The sequence below is a fragment of the Protopterus annectens genome, chromosome 11.part0 (genome assembly GCF_019279795.1).
Source record: "Protopterus annectens isolate FY-2018-M chromosome 11.part0, PAN1.0, whole genome shotgun sequence".
Taxonomy (NCBI): domain Eukaryota; kingdom Metazoa; phylum Chordata; order Ceratodontiformes; family Protopteridae; genus Protopterus; species Protopterus annectens.
In genome coordinates, this window is record NC_056745.1 from 481,339,648 (window position 1) to 481,356,943 (window position 17,296).

Below are 17,296 nucleotides of genomic sequence, written 5' to 3' on the forward strand. Positions count from 1 at the left end.
TTCACAGGCAATTACATTTCTATTTAGATAGGACAAACTAGGAAGTCAAACCAACTCTTCCTGTCCTATGCTGAGGGCAAGCAGGGCCTGCCAGTGTCTAAAGTATCTTTATCTAGATGGTTGGCCTCTATCAGTTCCTTCATTTATCAACTAAGACATAAAGAACTCCCTACAAAACCAAAAGCTCATTCCACTAGAGCGTTAGCTACGTCAGTAGCTTTTCAAGAAAGACTTCCAGTGGAATCTATTTGTGCTGCAGCCACATGGGCCACTCCTCATACCTTTATTTGTCATTACAAGTTGGATATGACCTCCAGGAGTCGGGCTGAGTTTGGTTCCACTGTGCTCAAGAGTCTGTTCCGATGAGCCACCCAGGGCTAAGGTGCTAGAGACGCTGTCCCATCCAGCAAGAATGAAGGCGAGATTGAGAACTTAACATTAAGAAGTTATGTACCTACCATAAAGTTCCATGTTAGTTGTCTTCTCGCCTTCTTTCTTGCATCCCACCCGCCATCCCCCTAGTCTGGACAGACCGAGATGAATCCTTCTGAGGCCGTATTCCTCTGCTTGACTATTTCCTAGGTTATGTCCTCCTCAGTTGTTACCACTGTAGGTAAACTTTATAGTAGGGACAGGGTGTCCCCATGGTGTTAGCTATACCAAACGAGATCTGGGTATCTGACGCCAAGCATTGTGGGATAGGGGGAGGGCCTCGAGCCGGTAAATAGCTCTCGATCTTTAGTATAAGGCCGAGTCGGAGCTGAGGATCGGCTCCGAACCCATCCAGCAAGAAAGAAGGCAACTAACATGGAACGTTATGGTAGGTACATAACTTCTTATTACTAGCAATAGTGATAGAGATGGGGGGAAGACATTAATGATAGATTTGTGGTCGTTATAAAGGCTGTAGGCAGGGGAGGCTTGCAGTTATGAAGTGTAGGAAAATGTTGTTGAAATCGGCTTTCATCCTGGAATATTTTATGGATGGGGACTGGAGCTTAATTTGCTGTATCAAGGAGTATCAGAGAGACCTGGGTAAAATGTAACAGTAGAGGGTAGAATATTTGAGAATATTAGATGTGGAAGATGTAATTTCAGTAGCAGGAACATTTATATTTAATTAGAAGCTTTGATACACATCCAATAACTATTTCAGGTAATCGGGCAAGATAAACTAAGATAGAGATGCGGGGTAATTTAAGTAAGAAGGAGAGACTGGCCCTTTCCTTCTTGCCTGTTAGGGAGGAGTTTTAAGGAATGGGATGTGGAAAAGATTTTGAGATTTATTAGGGCAGATAGAAATGCCTTATGAAGGGATAGCTAGTTAGTTTGATAAAATACAAATGGAACTTTAAAACCGGTATAAATGAGAGAGAAATATGGGAAAGAATTGAAAGGAAGTGTTTAGAAGTGTTAACAAAAATTGAAGTATTGCAGAGTAAGGGGAATCTTGCAGAACAAGATCAGGAGCAGCTGTAGAGTACTAAATGGGATGTAAAGGATTGTTTGGATAATATGCATGAGTTTAGAAAGGTTGCTATTAGCAACTATGTTTTAATAAAGCCATATCACAAAATGTTAAGCACAGAGACTTCAGCAACAACCCTTTCTACTTTCTTAAACATACGGAGCCTATGATAAGGAAAATAGCCATAGGTCTTACAGAAGTATTAGAGATGGTTCAGAAATTTTATGAAAACTTGTATAAAATAGTAATGTGGAAAAAAAGGCACAAAAAGAAATATTTATGGAAGACTCATTTTTTTGCTTAAGTTAGAAGAACACGAGACTCTATAATTATAGCTAAAACAGAAAATGATGAGGTAAATGGTCATGTTTTAATCAGTGAATCAATAGGAAAGACTCTCTAGGAACAGACTATATTCTTGTGGAAATTTGGGAACTGAATTAAGAAAGCAATGAGCATCTGGAAGGTTTTGTTAAACGGTATTTAAAAATGGAGGTGCCAGCACCTTCAGAGAAAGCTGTTGTGGCCCAAAGAGGGTAAAGGCTCTTCAGACCAAGCTTCTCATACATCCATTTTTATTTTAAACCATGATTTAAAGTGTTTGTGCATCATAGCTAAGTGAATGGCAAAGTTGTTGCCAAAACTGATAGATACGAATCAATGTGGTTTTGAGGAAGGGAGGCAAACATTTGACAGCTTTAATAGAACCGTGATCTGGAGAGAAGCAGAATGTAAGAAAACATCACTGTTGATGGTGTGTCTTGATGTAGAGAAATAATTCAAAAGTGTCAATGGAAATTTTGACTAGGGTAATGGAAGCATTTGCACGCCCTGATAGATTTAATAGGGTTGATTTATGAGGATATATGAAAAGTCAGAGGTGAGATTTAGTGGGAGGTTTCCCCTCCCACAAGGTGTTTGGAGTGAGGAACAAGGCATGAGTGTCCTCTTTCTCTTTTTTGTTTGCTTTGTATGTAGTGCAGTTGGCAAAGAAAACAAGGGATTCAAAAATTCAAGGGTAGAACTGGTATGATAATCAATAAAGCTTGGCTTTATTTGCAGATATTATTTTGCAGCTGAAAAAAATCAGAAAAGGACATTTTGGGGCTGGGGAAAATTTTGAGACCGTTTCAAGCCGTTTTGGGATATAACATTAATGAAGATAAAACAAAATGTGTTGGCCCAACACATGAAATGGTTCAGCAATACCCATGTTTATTGGGAGAGGTGGAGTATGTAGGTGTATGAATTACCATGTTTGGGAAGAGACTAAACAAAAGACAGCAACATTGAGAAATTGTACGTTCTTGATTTACAGATAAATATATACAAACAGTGAAAATATTTTCTGACCCTTTAATTTTGTGGTCAGGTATATTTCTATCAACTCAGGCCAGGTATATTTCTACCAACCAGATGAGAAGTTGTGAAGAATAATATATTGTTGAAGGAATTATTTTGTTGGGAAAGAGGCCAGAGGGTAAGTTGGATAATTTTCCCCATGTAACAAGGTGATTTAGGACTGTCTGATAGGAAGGGGTACTTTATAGTTAAAGCTCATCTATGTAACACACGCTGAAATCTGAGTAGAAAGGAATAATGATGCAGTGGAGGAGGGAGGAGTTTGAGAAATAAGGAGAGAGTAGGGTTGTGGATGCATGTTCTTAGCTTGATGCTCGAATAACAGCCGTGCAGATTATCTTCATAAATTAGCAGAAGGTTATAAAATAGCAGAAAGTTTATAAAAAACAGAAGCACTGAAGTTAGTCTATAAAAGGGTTCTCCCTCACAAAAACAAATTGACTAAATACTTTAATGTAGCAAATCAACCATTCATTTTAGCACTTTTATCCATTTGTGTTCAAACCCCATCAGAACTGAAATTCAACAAATACTTACATAGACTTAAAAATAAAACAAAAAGATTGAATAAACAAAACCATATCAAAGAAATCTTTTCTCTAAGGAAAAAGAAGAATGTTTCTAGTATACCAGAAATACTGGATGAATTTAGAAATCACTTTCACAAGATTAACCATAACAACATTAACATGGAACCTAAAGATAAAATAAAGGAGTTTATAACCACAAACATGAATAAAAAGCTTAATAAACAACAGATTAAACTATTGGACAAGAGTATTTCATATACAGAAGTTATTACACAAATAAATAAGCTTAAATCAAACAAAGCACCGGGTAATGATGGTATTATACCAGAGATATATAAAATCCTTTCTAAAACTACATATTCATTAATACATAAGGTTTTTATTTTGGCCCAAACTGAGTTAATAACCCCCATCTTGGCAATATACATTTATTTCACCAATTTTAAAACCTAATAAAGATCCAACTAGATGTTCTTCATATCGACCCATCTCATTACTTAATGTTGATTATAAAATGTTTATGAGTATTTTTGCTGATAGATTGAAGACAATCATCCCGGCATTATAGATATAGATCAGACGGGCTTCATTGTAAATAGAAATACTTTTGATAATATAAGAAGAACTTTAACATTAATTGATTTTGCAAATAGGAAAAAGAAAGATTTAACACTTATTAGTCTTGATATAGGTTCAGCATTTGATTCAGTAAGTTGGGACTATCTGTTTACCTTACTGAAATGCACAAACTTCTCTGATGCATTTGTAAATTTAATTGAGCATTTATACAAAGGAACGCTGGCTTATATTAAGGTAGGAATATATGTTTCACAAAAAATACCCATTCTTAAAGGTACAAAGCAAGGATGTCCACTTTCTCCACTATTATTCACTTTAGTAATGGAGCCTTGGGCTAATTTGATTAGAAACAGTACTGACATAGAGGGTTTTGAAATAGACGAAAATACAACATCAAAAATTCAACTTTTTGCAGATGATGTTCTAATTACATCAGCAGGATCTAATTCTTCTATGCAGTTTTTATTTGATAAAATGATGAATTTTAAAAGTATTTCTGGTTTAATATTCAATGAAGTAAAAACTAAAATACTACCTATATATACACGAAAAATATTCTCATTAGTGATTTTACTAAATATGTACCCAATTCAGGTCAGATAACTTATTTAGGTATAATACTATCTAAAGATATTAAATCTATTATATATAATAACTATAATACCTGTTTTCTTAATATACAAAATCTTTTTAATACCTGGAATAATATGTTTTTTACTATGGAGGAGAGACTTACAATTATTAAAATGATAATATTCCCCAAGATTTTATACTTAATACAATCAATAATACTTTCACCTACAAAAATAATTATCAAGAAACTGAATACACTAATGTTAAATTTCTTATGGGCACCTAATAGACCTAGGATTGCATTAAAGAAACATACTAATAGCTGGTCTCAAGGGGGTATTTCTTTTCCAGACTTTAATTTATATATTATCTCTTCTATTTTATTACTTTATTAATAGATCAGTCATATATCGCAAAATGGAAAGATTATTGGGGGCTAATTAGTATGCACTTCATGAAAATCTCCTTAACACATAAAAATATGATTGTAAATAACTCCATGTTGTGGTTGCTAAAGGAATTTTGTACTTCACCTATTACACCTAAACATATGGTTTGTTACCCATTAAATATTATTATTAGTTATCGTAACTTTATATTCATGCACCCTAAGTATAGGGAATGGAATTTTATTGTATTCCCTATAATGTATACTCAGGGTATGCTTATGTCATCTACTTCTGAAGGAGCTCATTTAGCTATAGATAATGATCTAAAGTACTGGTATCAGCTGATATCTGATAATAAAGTTAAAAATCTAGATTTCTTAAAACAAGAATTTGATCCAAGAGAAACTTGCTGGTTAGAGGTTCAGATCTTTAGACAACATCTCATTTATAGAATAGATCTAATGTCTATAACAGTTAAAGAATCTATTCCAAAACTGATTGATTACTTGATTATAAATTTACAGCATAAAGTTTCTGATAAAGGTAAACTTTCATATATACATAAAATTATCAGACAAGAAACTTTTTACAGTGTAGATTCATACTGGAATTATTTCACCTCTATTAATGGGGACCCACCAACTCAACAAGATAAACAATATATATTGGAATCTGCTTATAGAACTACATCTTCCATTGTCTGGAGACTTTATACATGGAAATTTTTACATAGATATTTTTATACACCTTTGATGATGAATAAAATAAATAATAAAGATAATCTATGTAAGAGATGTAATGTAGAAATTAATGCTGACTGGGCTCGTATGTTTTATGACTGTATGAAGTTGAAAGAATACTGGAAGTCAATTAATGAATTTTTGCAGGCTCTTTTTACAGATAATTTCATTATTTCTAAGTCTCTTATATTATTCAACACACCTGTACCTCAATGTGTTAAAAAGATTAAGCTTCCCTTGTTATGGTCTATCCTAGCAGTGGCCAGGAAAATATTAACTAGAAATTGGATTTCAGATACACCTCCTTCGTTCAATGAATTTAAAAATGTTATGAATATAATGTGCCATATGGAAATAAGCACAATTAGAATGAGAACAACTAGAAAAACATCATATTATATTGTATGGGATAATCTACAAAATTTGTTAAAAAAATTCTAATTTCAATAGCACGGTATTTTAGTTTAATTAATTGATCTAATTGTAGTGGATGTCTTTGTAAATACTTTAGTTGTTTTGTTGAATATTATAATAATACCTATTTTTAATTACTTGTATAAAATTGTTATGATATTTCTCTTGTATGTTAAAACAATAAACCTGTTTTGAAAAAAAAAGAACTGAAATTCAAAGCATAATTTTAAAATGCCACCCTTTTCCATCACAAGACCTGCAATATCCAAACAGATTTCTTGCCTGAAAATGGGTAGATAAATACTTATAAAAACTAAACGTATACTATCCATCATTAAACTATTACTTCTTTTAAAACATCATACTGTAAACTAAATTTTCTGCTTCCTGCTTGAAGCTTGAGTAGACTTGTAAAATTCAAGTTTTCATTTAGGCTTTGAACTCTCGCTCCATCTAATTATAGTTGCTATAGAAATTTGCAGTTTTTTAAGTTGGATTTCCATTCCTCTCCCCTGAAAGGATCTTTTCATGTGTATATTTTGTTTTATAAGAAGAAGCCCAGCTTTAAAAACATTTTGGAAAGAAATGGCAACATTGGTTAAATTTGTGACAGAAAATGAGGAAACTGTAAGCAGTGTCCATATATTAACTTTTTTGTAAGTGTGTTCGTTTTAGAGGCAGATTTTTCATGCTGTTCAACAAGAGTGGTCTGCATAGCATGCTACCAGACCTGTGAGGCATTTTATGTAGGTAAAACCAAACTCACTTTGAAGAAGCGCATGTGTAGACCTAATTGCTGTAATAGGGAAAAGAATGAATTGAATGCTTGGGCCAAGCATTTGCAATGTTGAGTGGGATTCAGGTGTTGTATGTTCCTTAAAGGGGAGGGAACTGGAAGTCCCAGAGTATTACGAATTTCTTTAGCAACTAAGTCTGAGTGGAGGGACAACAGCAAACTAGCATCTTCTTTCTTCCTAGACCTATCCAAGGACTTTGGTACAGTTTGTCATAGGAGACTTCTGTTTCAGATGTCCTCACTAGGATTATCAGCATCTAACCTCCAATAGTTCAAAAACTACTTGAGTGATGGCCATCAGTCAGTGAAATGACACTCATCATACTTGCCAATTACCAGTCAACATTCCATAGTTCTCCTTCCTTGATTCCCTTCTCTTTAGTATTCTCACCAATACACTCCATACATCACCCAACATGCTGCATTAATACAGTATGCAGAAGATTCTGCACTCATATGTTCATCTGACAATCTAGCACATCGACAACCAATCACTTGGGAAGCTTTCACAGCTACTGAAGAATGAATCCATAACTCACAACTCGTGCTCAACCTAACAAAAAAAAAAATCCCTTTCACAAAAATCTAACTTTAAAATACTCTTTGTAAATAACACTATAATTGAAGTAACCTCTCACCCCAAGCTACTAGGAATGATCGTGGATGACAACCTTAAACTTTACCTGTGTATATAAAATTCTGTAACAAAAAAAAAAAAAAGGCATGCTGTCAGAGCCAAAAACTTCCGCACGACCACTAGATTTTAGCCTCTACGTACCTCCTTTCTTCACTTCTCTACAGCTTTCTCATCCCCAGAAGTCTACAGACTTCACTAAAATTAAAACCTGAACTAAGTTATGATAAAGTTGCTAAATTTGCAGCATATATCCCTCACCGAACTCCTCATTGCACTGTATGAAAAAATGTCATATGGTTAGAGATACCCCACCTTTTAACATACATACAGCTGTTTTCTGCTTAGTCATACATTACCCCTCCACCTGTCCTGTACTAAATACAGCTCCACACAACAATGCCCCTTATCCACCTCTACCATCCATTTACTAAAAACTTCTTACCTGTACATAAACCGACAGAGTCTGCTGGATACAGGTTATATTCCTACTCTTTCTCTAATCATGGAACTCTATTCTGATATCTGTTAGGTTCGCTCCTTTCCTCCAATCATTCAAAATCGCTCTAAGACTTACTGTATAGTACATGGCTCTTTTCCTGCTGTACACCAGACCAACACAAGCAAAGTTGTAGTAATAATCACCTTCTCCTAACCACGTTCTACCCCAGTATCACTTATCCTTCCCTCCCTCTTGAGTCATCCCCCCATTCAGTTTTACACTGTAGTCCTTGTGCCTTTCACTCATCCCTCCTACCCTCTCCCCGACCCTTTTTTCATTCTTCCCATATTCCCTGTCATAGTAACTTTCTAAATTGGACTGCGCAGTGGTGCAGCTGTAGCATTGTCACCTCACAACAAGAGGTTATCTGGTCCTATTCTCAGCTGGGGTGCCTTCTCTGCGGAGTCTGCATGTCCTCCCTGCGCTCATGTGGGTTTCCTCCAGGTGCTCCGGTTTCCTCCCACATTACAAAGACATGCATCTGGAACGTTTCTCCACTAGCCTTAGCTGAAAATTTCCAAGTCGGACTTTCCTGGTAAATAAATGTTAAATAAATAAATAGCAACTTTTTCTCTCACTTCACTTCACTCTTCTGTTTATGACTGTTTCCCCATCGGATTCAATTTTACACATTGTTCTAGTACATCATACAGCTACTACTGTGCATGTTAAAATAGGCCTATACTTTGTACGCTATAATTAAACTGAATTATTTATTGTCCAATTACTGTACATACCAAAGCTGTGTCCTACATCATACTATTCATTTCCTGTCGGTGCGTTTTAACATTAGCTATCTACTTGCATGCATTTGTCTGATATCATTATTGCTTAGTGTTTGAAGCTTTCCTTTCCAGGTCTCCACTGAAAATGGGCAGCAACCTAGTTTGACTTTCCTGGTAAATGTGAAATAAATAAATTGTAAGAACTGATCTTGTCCCATGTTGACTTTTTAAGACTTCACAGAGCTGATTTGTCTATTTATTATTTTATTTATTAATTTATCCTTTGTTGACTGGGTTAGTTCCGCTAGGCTAGTGACCTCTCTTCAGGGGAGACCCGTGGTGGTATTTATACTACTAGGAACATTTGGCTAGGGCATCAGGAAACTAACCTCCTCTTTTTGATGTATGCTGTGGGATCTTTTACATCCACCTGAGCTGCCACCAACTCAAGTAGATGGGACCTCAAGTTTAACATGTCATCTAAAGGACAGTTAAGCATTTGATGTCACCAGAGACTTGGGAGACTTGTGCTTCTTTTTTTGTAATCACCGTGGGTGCAGATATTTCATGTGAGAGGTCTTACGTTATATGTGCCATCCAAACAAACCTGGCACAGAAGCATCTTTTTTTTTTTCATCCAGATCTATGGGGTCACGTGCATGGCCATTAAAAAAGGAAAATTATACAGGGACACGGTGTAAGAACATATGCCGAAAACCGTGTCCATCTTCAATAAAATGAGCCACTAATCTTACAGCCAGAAATGTTTTGATATATTTTGAAAACTCTGGTTACCAAATTGAAACATAATTCCTGTTATCTAAAACCTTGTTTAAGTAACTAATCAACTTTGGATCTTAAATGTTATATTTAAAAGGCAACAAAGCATAAATCATAAATATTCATCTACTTGCTTATTCATTTTTATTTACTAATTTTGATAACTCATATAGCAACAGGTGTCTGTAAATGTGTTTTCAGTTGCAGTTCAGCTCCAACTAGAGTTTCAGAACATAATATAGTATATTTGGTCCATTGTAGGTCTTGTAGCCACACTTTAATTGCCATATATTGGATTTGCTCATCTAACACTATTAATATTTGCATGGAGGACAATATTCCAGATCTGTTCATCTGTTTAAACACTTTATTTTGAGAAGCAAAGGAAACTGCAAAGGAGCAGGCATCAACAAATGAGTTAATAACTTTGTCCTGTACTTTTTAAGTCAGCTCTAGGAATTAAAAAGAAATGGCCCTACTGTACTTATGGTATTTTTGCTCACGTTAATAGAGCCTAGTCCACCTGATTGTCTGCTGCCTGTTAATAATTCTGTTGGAAGAGATTCTGTTTGTAAAACTCCTTGGCTGGTATAGTATCCAGTCTTTAATCTACTCTAGATAGCTTATACCACTTCCATTTCTTGTCACTCTCTGTTTTCCCATCTGTCAGACTGTCCATCTGTGAGCCTCTATTGTGTTATGGACCTCTGCCCATAATGTCACACTTTCACTTCTTTTCACTGTCTGAAATAGTACTGGAAAAAACCCTGCAGCTTCCCTGATAATGAAGCTATTTCTTCTCTGCTGTACTGCTTTTATTTCCTCTTGCTGGCTTAAGGATCCCCTTGTGTGGACCTCTGTATTAAACCTAGGGGAGAGAGTGATGGCGCCAGTGGGATCTACATGGTTAGCAGTAAATAAGTTTGTATGTAAAAAATACACTGCACCTATCATGTTAATTTTCTGCTCATTATTCAATGTATACATTTAATTTCTTTGTATACACAGTTTTAGTCTGGTGCTGTGCTCAGTTGCTGAGTCAGTTGACACATGTATTTTTATACTTTGAAGGCAGCTTTGAAGAATGTGCAAATACCTTTGTATATCTGAAAGCAGCTTTTTGCCAGATTTCCCTAGTATTACATTCTCAATTTAACGTGGGACAGTGGAGTTTCTTTTTTTGTTAGTGAAAGCAATGTCATTGCAGGATTACTGTCCTTTAGTTTTGTTAGTGTTATTTGCCCGTGACAGCATAGTGCCTGGTAAGATTGATGTAATTGTGCTTATGAAAGAAAGGAATATAGTAAATAAAATGGTGACTACAGGAATATGCACTTTACCATCTAGGATATGGTAGGAAGAACATCTAGATGTCCACAGGTGTTCTGTGGCTGTAGTAATCATAAGAGTAAAACATGTTTGCCATGTTATTGAGCACAGTGAACAGATGGTTAGTTTGAAGCACTAGTGAAGAGTAAATTTGCTTTCAAGATCTGCTACTTGCTATTGAAGGTAGAACTTAAATATGTTTACTTACAGCTGAAAGTGACAAAGTACTACTATTCTGTGTCACAATAATATGCATTGCTGTTCTGTGTAATGGTTATTCTTAATGTATTTTTCCTGTTTTTACCCCTTTGCAGGAACTCAAGCCTCAGAGCCATTATAACCATGGTTACAGTGAATCCCTTGGGAGAAAAAGCCACATGGATGATTATAGCACTTGGGATATTGTTAAGGCCACACAGTAAGTACCACTGCATTAGGTAAATAGTGAAATGGCAAATGCATGATGTGGATATAAACATACTGTACATGCATTAAGATGAGAGATTATAACACTTTCTAGTGACATTGTTGGGTTAGGACTCCCTACGAAACAGGTTGTCTTTAAAATATGAGCATTGTGCAGTTTAACCAAAGTACTATTTTGGAATCTGTGTCTACATAGCTGTTTATAAACAAATACACACATGCACATGTATAATGTTAACAGGAAGAGACCATCTATCTGGTCTTCCCTTTGTTGCAGTTAAAATCCATTTCCAATTTCCCTGCCAGCTATACCAGCTTTTTTTTTAAAAAAACCTCCATGGTGTTACATTGGCTATCTGAAAACTTATTTCCCTTGTCCAACAATCTTTCTTGGCTAGTACCTATCACATTGTGTTGCCTTGTGTGTATGCATCATGTTCCTAGTTTCGTCTTGCAGATTCTTGTGAATATCTCTCTCTTTCGGCTTTTCCCAGTTAGGGGTCACCACAGTGAATCACCTTGTCCGCTCATGATTGGCAGTGGAGTTTTACGGTGTCTAGTTGCCAGCCCAGCCTTCCACGGAAGGCACACACACACACACACACACACACACACACACACACACACACACACACACACACACACACACACACACACACTCATGCCTAGGGCCAATTTTAGCATGTCCAATCCACGTGAATATATCTGTTAATCCTTGCTTTATTCTCTGCATCCCCTTTGCCATTCTCATAATCTTACTCTCTATATCTTTTCTATCATTTAAATATCATTGTTTGTGTGACCTCCAAAATTTTACATAATATTTCAGCTGGTTTCTTGCTAGTGTCTTGCATAATGACGTGATTGACTCCTTACTCCCGGAATAAAGCACACCCGTAATAAACTCCTACACTGTATTTCCTTTAGCCACTCCTTTTACACAACTGTTCATTTCTCAGTGTACTGTTTGCTAAAAGCGAAGATCTTTTTCCATTTATGTGTAATGAAGTTTCATCATCTCCCACAAAATAGAAAAATTCCATCCTTTGTTACTGTAACCCAGATGAAAAACCTTAATTTCTTCAGTAAAATGTAACTGATTTTTCAGTCCAGTCCATTTGCTTATCCTAATCTCTTTTCTGTCTGGTTCTGCCCATCTCCTACAGTACTGTGTAATTTACTATCATTTGCTGTCTGGTTTTACTCATCCTCCACCCATTACTGTGGAGCCCCTGTAAGTTGACGTCCTTTCAGTTGATAGAACCTGATTTCACAACTGCTGTCTTATGTCCTCCCCTCTAATATTTTTTAACACATTTTACAAATTTAAATCCCAGACCCATCCTCCTTAAGCTTCCTTAGCAGTCTTCTGTAAAAAGAGTCAAAAACTACACTGAAATCCAAAAGCAGTACAAATGTAGATCCCCCTCTTGTATTCACAAAATAATGACAGATTCATACTAGACATGGTTTCAGTTGTGGCTGCAAATTAGCAGTTTTAGCCACTGCTGCTTTGCAATGTTCTATTTTCTTTTGATGTTTTTTGTAGCTGGTGAAGGAATTGGAAAGTATATGATATGTTCCATTTCTTTTGCAAGACTGAATGTGTATATAGGGTGTGCATTGTGCTTGGATAAAGAGACACTGGTCATTTTCCCTTTGCGTGTTTAGGGGAAGAAACAAAACTTGAGGTTCCTGATTTAGAAAAAATGTATAAGAAGGTCACATCGAAAGTGCGATGAGAGACTTAGGGACACAGGTGGACAGTGGTCACACTTTCGATAATCACATTGCCACAACAGTCAGGAAATCCTTCTGTGTGACACACCTCATCACTAAGGGCTTTTCATCCAGAAAAAAGGAGGTCATTGTCCCACTGTACTCATCCCTCATTAGACCCATTATAGAGTATAATGCCCCGTTTGGTATGTACCTCACAAGACATCTGCAACAGCTGGAAAGGCCACAGAAATACCTCACTAAAAGAATCACAGACCTAAAGCAGATGCCATATACTGACCGTCTAAAAAAAACTCCAGCTGTACTCTGTGGCATATCGTCTACTCAGAGGCGATCTCTGCTTAACATACAAGGCCATGTCAAACCCTGAGCTGTTGGACATGCTCCACTTAGATATCTCAATCCCTCAGAGGCACATGCTCCAGGAATCTAAACCTTGTCATCACAATGAACAAAACATGCTGGAGGGATAGGTTCCTGACCCAGAGACTCCCCATACTCTGGAATAGACTGCCCATACATATCAAGCAGAGCGCCTCATTGGCCCTCTTCAAAAGGAACCTTGATGATTGGATGGGAGATAGGAAATTCACCCCGGGGATCATGTCAGACGCCCTACTTCCGTGGACCCCTGTCTAGCAGGGTGACTGACGTGCTCCCCGGGGTGTATTTCCTCTCTCCCATCCAATCGTCAAGGTTCCTTTTGAAGAGGGCCAAAGAGGCGCTCTGCTTGACACCTATGGGCAGTCTATTCCAGAGTCTGTGGAGTCTCTGGGTCAGGAACCTATCCATCCAGCATATTTTGTTCATTGTGATGACAAGGTTTAGATTCCTGGAGCGTGTGGCTCTGAGGGATTGGGATTTCTTTAAGTGTAGCATGTCCAACAGTTCTGGGTTTGACATGGCCTTGTATGTTAAGCAGAGATCGTCTCTGAGTAGACGATGTCCAACAGAGTATAGCTGGAGTTTTTTTTAGACGGTCAGCATAGGGCATCTGCTTTAGGCCTGTGATTTTTTTTTTAGGGACGTATTTCTGTGGCCTTTCCAGTTGTTGCAGATGTCTTGAGAGGTACATACCAAATGGGGCATTGTATTCTATAATGGGTCTAAAGAGGGATGAGTACAGTGGGACAATGACCTCCTTTTTTTCTGGATGAAAAGCCCTTCGTGATGAGGTGTGCTACATAGAAGGATTTCCTGACTGTTGTGGCGATGTGGTTTTCGAAGGTGAGACCACTGTCCACCTGTGTCCCTAAGTCTCTTATCACACTTTTGGTGTTTAGTGTACTGCCACCTATGTGGTACATGGGTACATGTTTTTTCCCCACAGGGGATAACTATACATTTCTTGGCATTGAGCTTGAGCCTATGGCTCTAGCACCAAGCATCTGTTTCTGTAAGGCCCTTTTGTAGAATATCCACATCATTTGGGGATTCAATAATGGCTCCCAGTTTGCAGTCATCTGCAAACTTTGTTGGCCTGTACTTCAGAGAAGTAGATGCCAAACAAGAGTGGTCCCAGGTCTGAACCCTGAGGTACTCCACTTGTCTGGAGCTGGATTTGGAGTTGGCTTCTTTTACAGTGTGGGTTCTGTCAGTAAGTCAGTTGGCAACCCATCGAGTGACATAGGGATTAATGCCCAGCTTAGTAAGTTTATCTATGATTCCAGAGTGGGGGATGGTGTCAAAGGTCTTGGCGAGGTCCAGATAGGCTGTGTGGACTGCCTTACCCTCATCTACATGTCTGGAGACTGATTTGAAGAAGTCAATCAAGTTCAGGAGACAAGATCGGCCCTTCACGAACCCAAACTGGGTGGGGTCCAGTATTTGAAAGTTGCCAATGTCTTTGTAAGTTCCATGATGATACGTTCCATGGCCTTGCAGGTCAGGCTCATCAGACTGATGGGGGCGGTTGTTCCTAGGATCCAAGGTGGATCCCCCCTTGTGGAGTGGGATACTTGTAGCTGTGTGCCACTCAGTGGGCACGAAGGCTGAGGTGAGGCTATGATTAAACATGACACGTAGATGAGGTGCCAGTTCATTTTGTAGTTTATGTAGTACACAGCCTGTGATGTCATCTGTTCCCATGGATGCTGTATTCTTAGCTTTGGAGAGTGCGGTTTTTACCTTTGTGGCTGTTATTACCGGAATTTAGCAATCTTTCAGTATTGAGATAGGCTCTTTAGAGGATGAGAGTGGGGTGAAGTTGGCACTGAATCGGTCTGCCAAGTTACTGGCAAAATCCTTGGGATCAGTATATTTAATGCCATTGTATTGTAACTCGGAGCAGATCTGAGCATTGCCATTTAGATTCTTGACCTAGCTATAGAATGCCTTGTGGTTGTCTTTGGAATCTTTGGCAATTTTATTTTCGTAACTAGCTTGGAGGATTTTATGAGGGATCACAGCTTCTTACTGAGGCTGGTAAGGGAGTTTTTTTTTGCATCCTTGGATTTTCCTCTTTTCTGCAACAGTTTCTTCCTTTTGTTGTAAAGTTTGTTTATGGCAGAAGACCAGCAGATTGGCTTCCTTTTTTTGGAGGAGAGCGTCTTGGTTCTATTTGGGATGACACAATTCATGCATGAGTGGATGTGCTCGTACAGTGCCTTAGTGTAGGATTCAGCAGTCGAACTTTCAGTTCCTGTGTGCATGGGTGTCATGATGTTTGTCACTTCTGACTTGAGTAGCATGAAGTTGGCTTTGGAGAAGTTTTTTACGGAGGTTTCTTTACTGGGGGATGGGGGAGGGATGTGGATGTCAAGGGTGATTAGCTTATGGTCAGACCTGACCAACGAGGGGTTTGACCATAGGTGTGGAGCATTGATTTCCCATGTTGGTAATGACCAGGTCTAGGATATTGGAGCCCCTGGTGGGACTATGGATTAGTTGATCCAGGAATTTATGAATTCCAAGATCCGTTGGACCGAGGTGTTGGTACACGAGTAGTTTTCCCAGTTAATGGCAGGGTAGTTGAAATCACCCAGTATTCTGGTGTTTGGTTGTATCTTAATATTTTCCAGTATGTTTAGAAAGGTGTAGTGAGAATCTTGCGGCATGGTGGCGGATCTGTAGCAAGCTACAATTTGGATTGCAATCTTACCTAGTGTTAGTTGCACCTGGAGAATTTCAGATGCATTTTGTTGGGCTACTTGCCTGGTGTTGTGAATATCCTTGGTGAATATGGACACTCCTCCACCTTTAGTGTTTCGATCCAGGTTTGGTGGATGAAACGTGTGGTAAGAGTTGTAGCCTGGTATTGCAGGGGTGCTCTCTGGAGCCTTGAACCAGGTCTGTTACTGCACAGATATTGATGTTCTCCATTTTTAGGAGTGCCTCGAGAGAGTGCATTTTGAGGTTTAGACTTCCAGCATTGAGTAGCATTACCTTCAGATTTTACATGCTTGTACCTGTTATGGTGGTGGTTTTGTCTTTTAAACTTTACCTAAAAAAGGCACTATAGGGGTGGCCTATAGTGATCAAAAGTCACAAACAGTTTTTTATGCACTAGGTGTGTAGCTGATTGTGCACTTCAAGCAAGCCTGCTGCATTATAATAATGTGTTTTTGAATCTGCTTGAATCACTGGAGAAGGTAAGCCATATTGGAAAGGCTGTTTGCTTGGTAGGCATTCACAATGGGACAGAATGGTGAATACGTGGCACCTTCATGCCCCACTTCAGGTGGCAGTGGCATGAACAGTAGTAGAATAACTCCTGTTTGCAGTTAAGTATATGACCTCAGGACCTTGACAGATGCCATTGACATCTTTTTATGGTGGCTTTGTGAAAATGGGATACAGAGGGAAAAATTCAGTAAAGCCATCCAAAGTAATTATGATTAGAGCAAGAAGTCCATCTACTTAACTGAATGAGCAAGGACAGGACGGGCATCAGAGAGAGAACAGGAAGGGCATCAGAGAGAGAGAGAGTGAGTTTCCTAGATTTGGGAACTAAAGTGATTTTATCTGTACTTATCTTTTGTACTTTGTTTCTTGCTTTTACAAGTGGGGATGTCTAGATTAATGTCCTTTGTTAAGCTGCAAACCATTTTTTGTAAGCAAATAGGCTTGAAAAATAAGACCAGATGAAAGGCATGAAAAATACAGATTTTCTTGCACCTGCAAAGATATTGGCTTGTTTTTTTTATTAGCTGATGTTCTTAGTGGGAGACATCTGCAGCTGAGGAATGTTGGCTAAGGACATTTTGTACACTGTGCTCTGAATGAAATCTTTCATGCATCTGTAGAGTTGTTAGTTGCTTTTTTTTAATTGTTGACTACATGGAGTCAAGCTGTTTGCATGTGAAAGCAG

The 17,296-nt window shown here is 37.9% G+C and overlaps 1 protein-coding gene across 1 annotated transcript in view; it reads left to right on the top strand.

Moving 5' to 3' along the window:
- ZDHHC17 (zinc finger DHHC-type palmitoyltransferase 17) overlaps positions 1-17,296 on the top strand; it is a 1,884,000-nt gene that overhangs the window by 288,817 nt on the left and 1,577,887 nt on the right. The window contains exon 2 of the mRNA XM_044087981.1: positions 11,136-11,239. Coding sequence (XP_043943916.1) covers positions 11,136-11,239 — 104 coding nt within the window. The remainder of the gene's footprint in view (positions 1-11,135; positions 11,240-17,296) is intronic.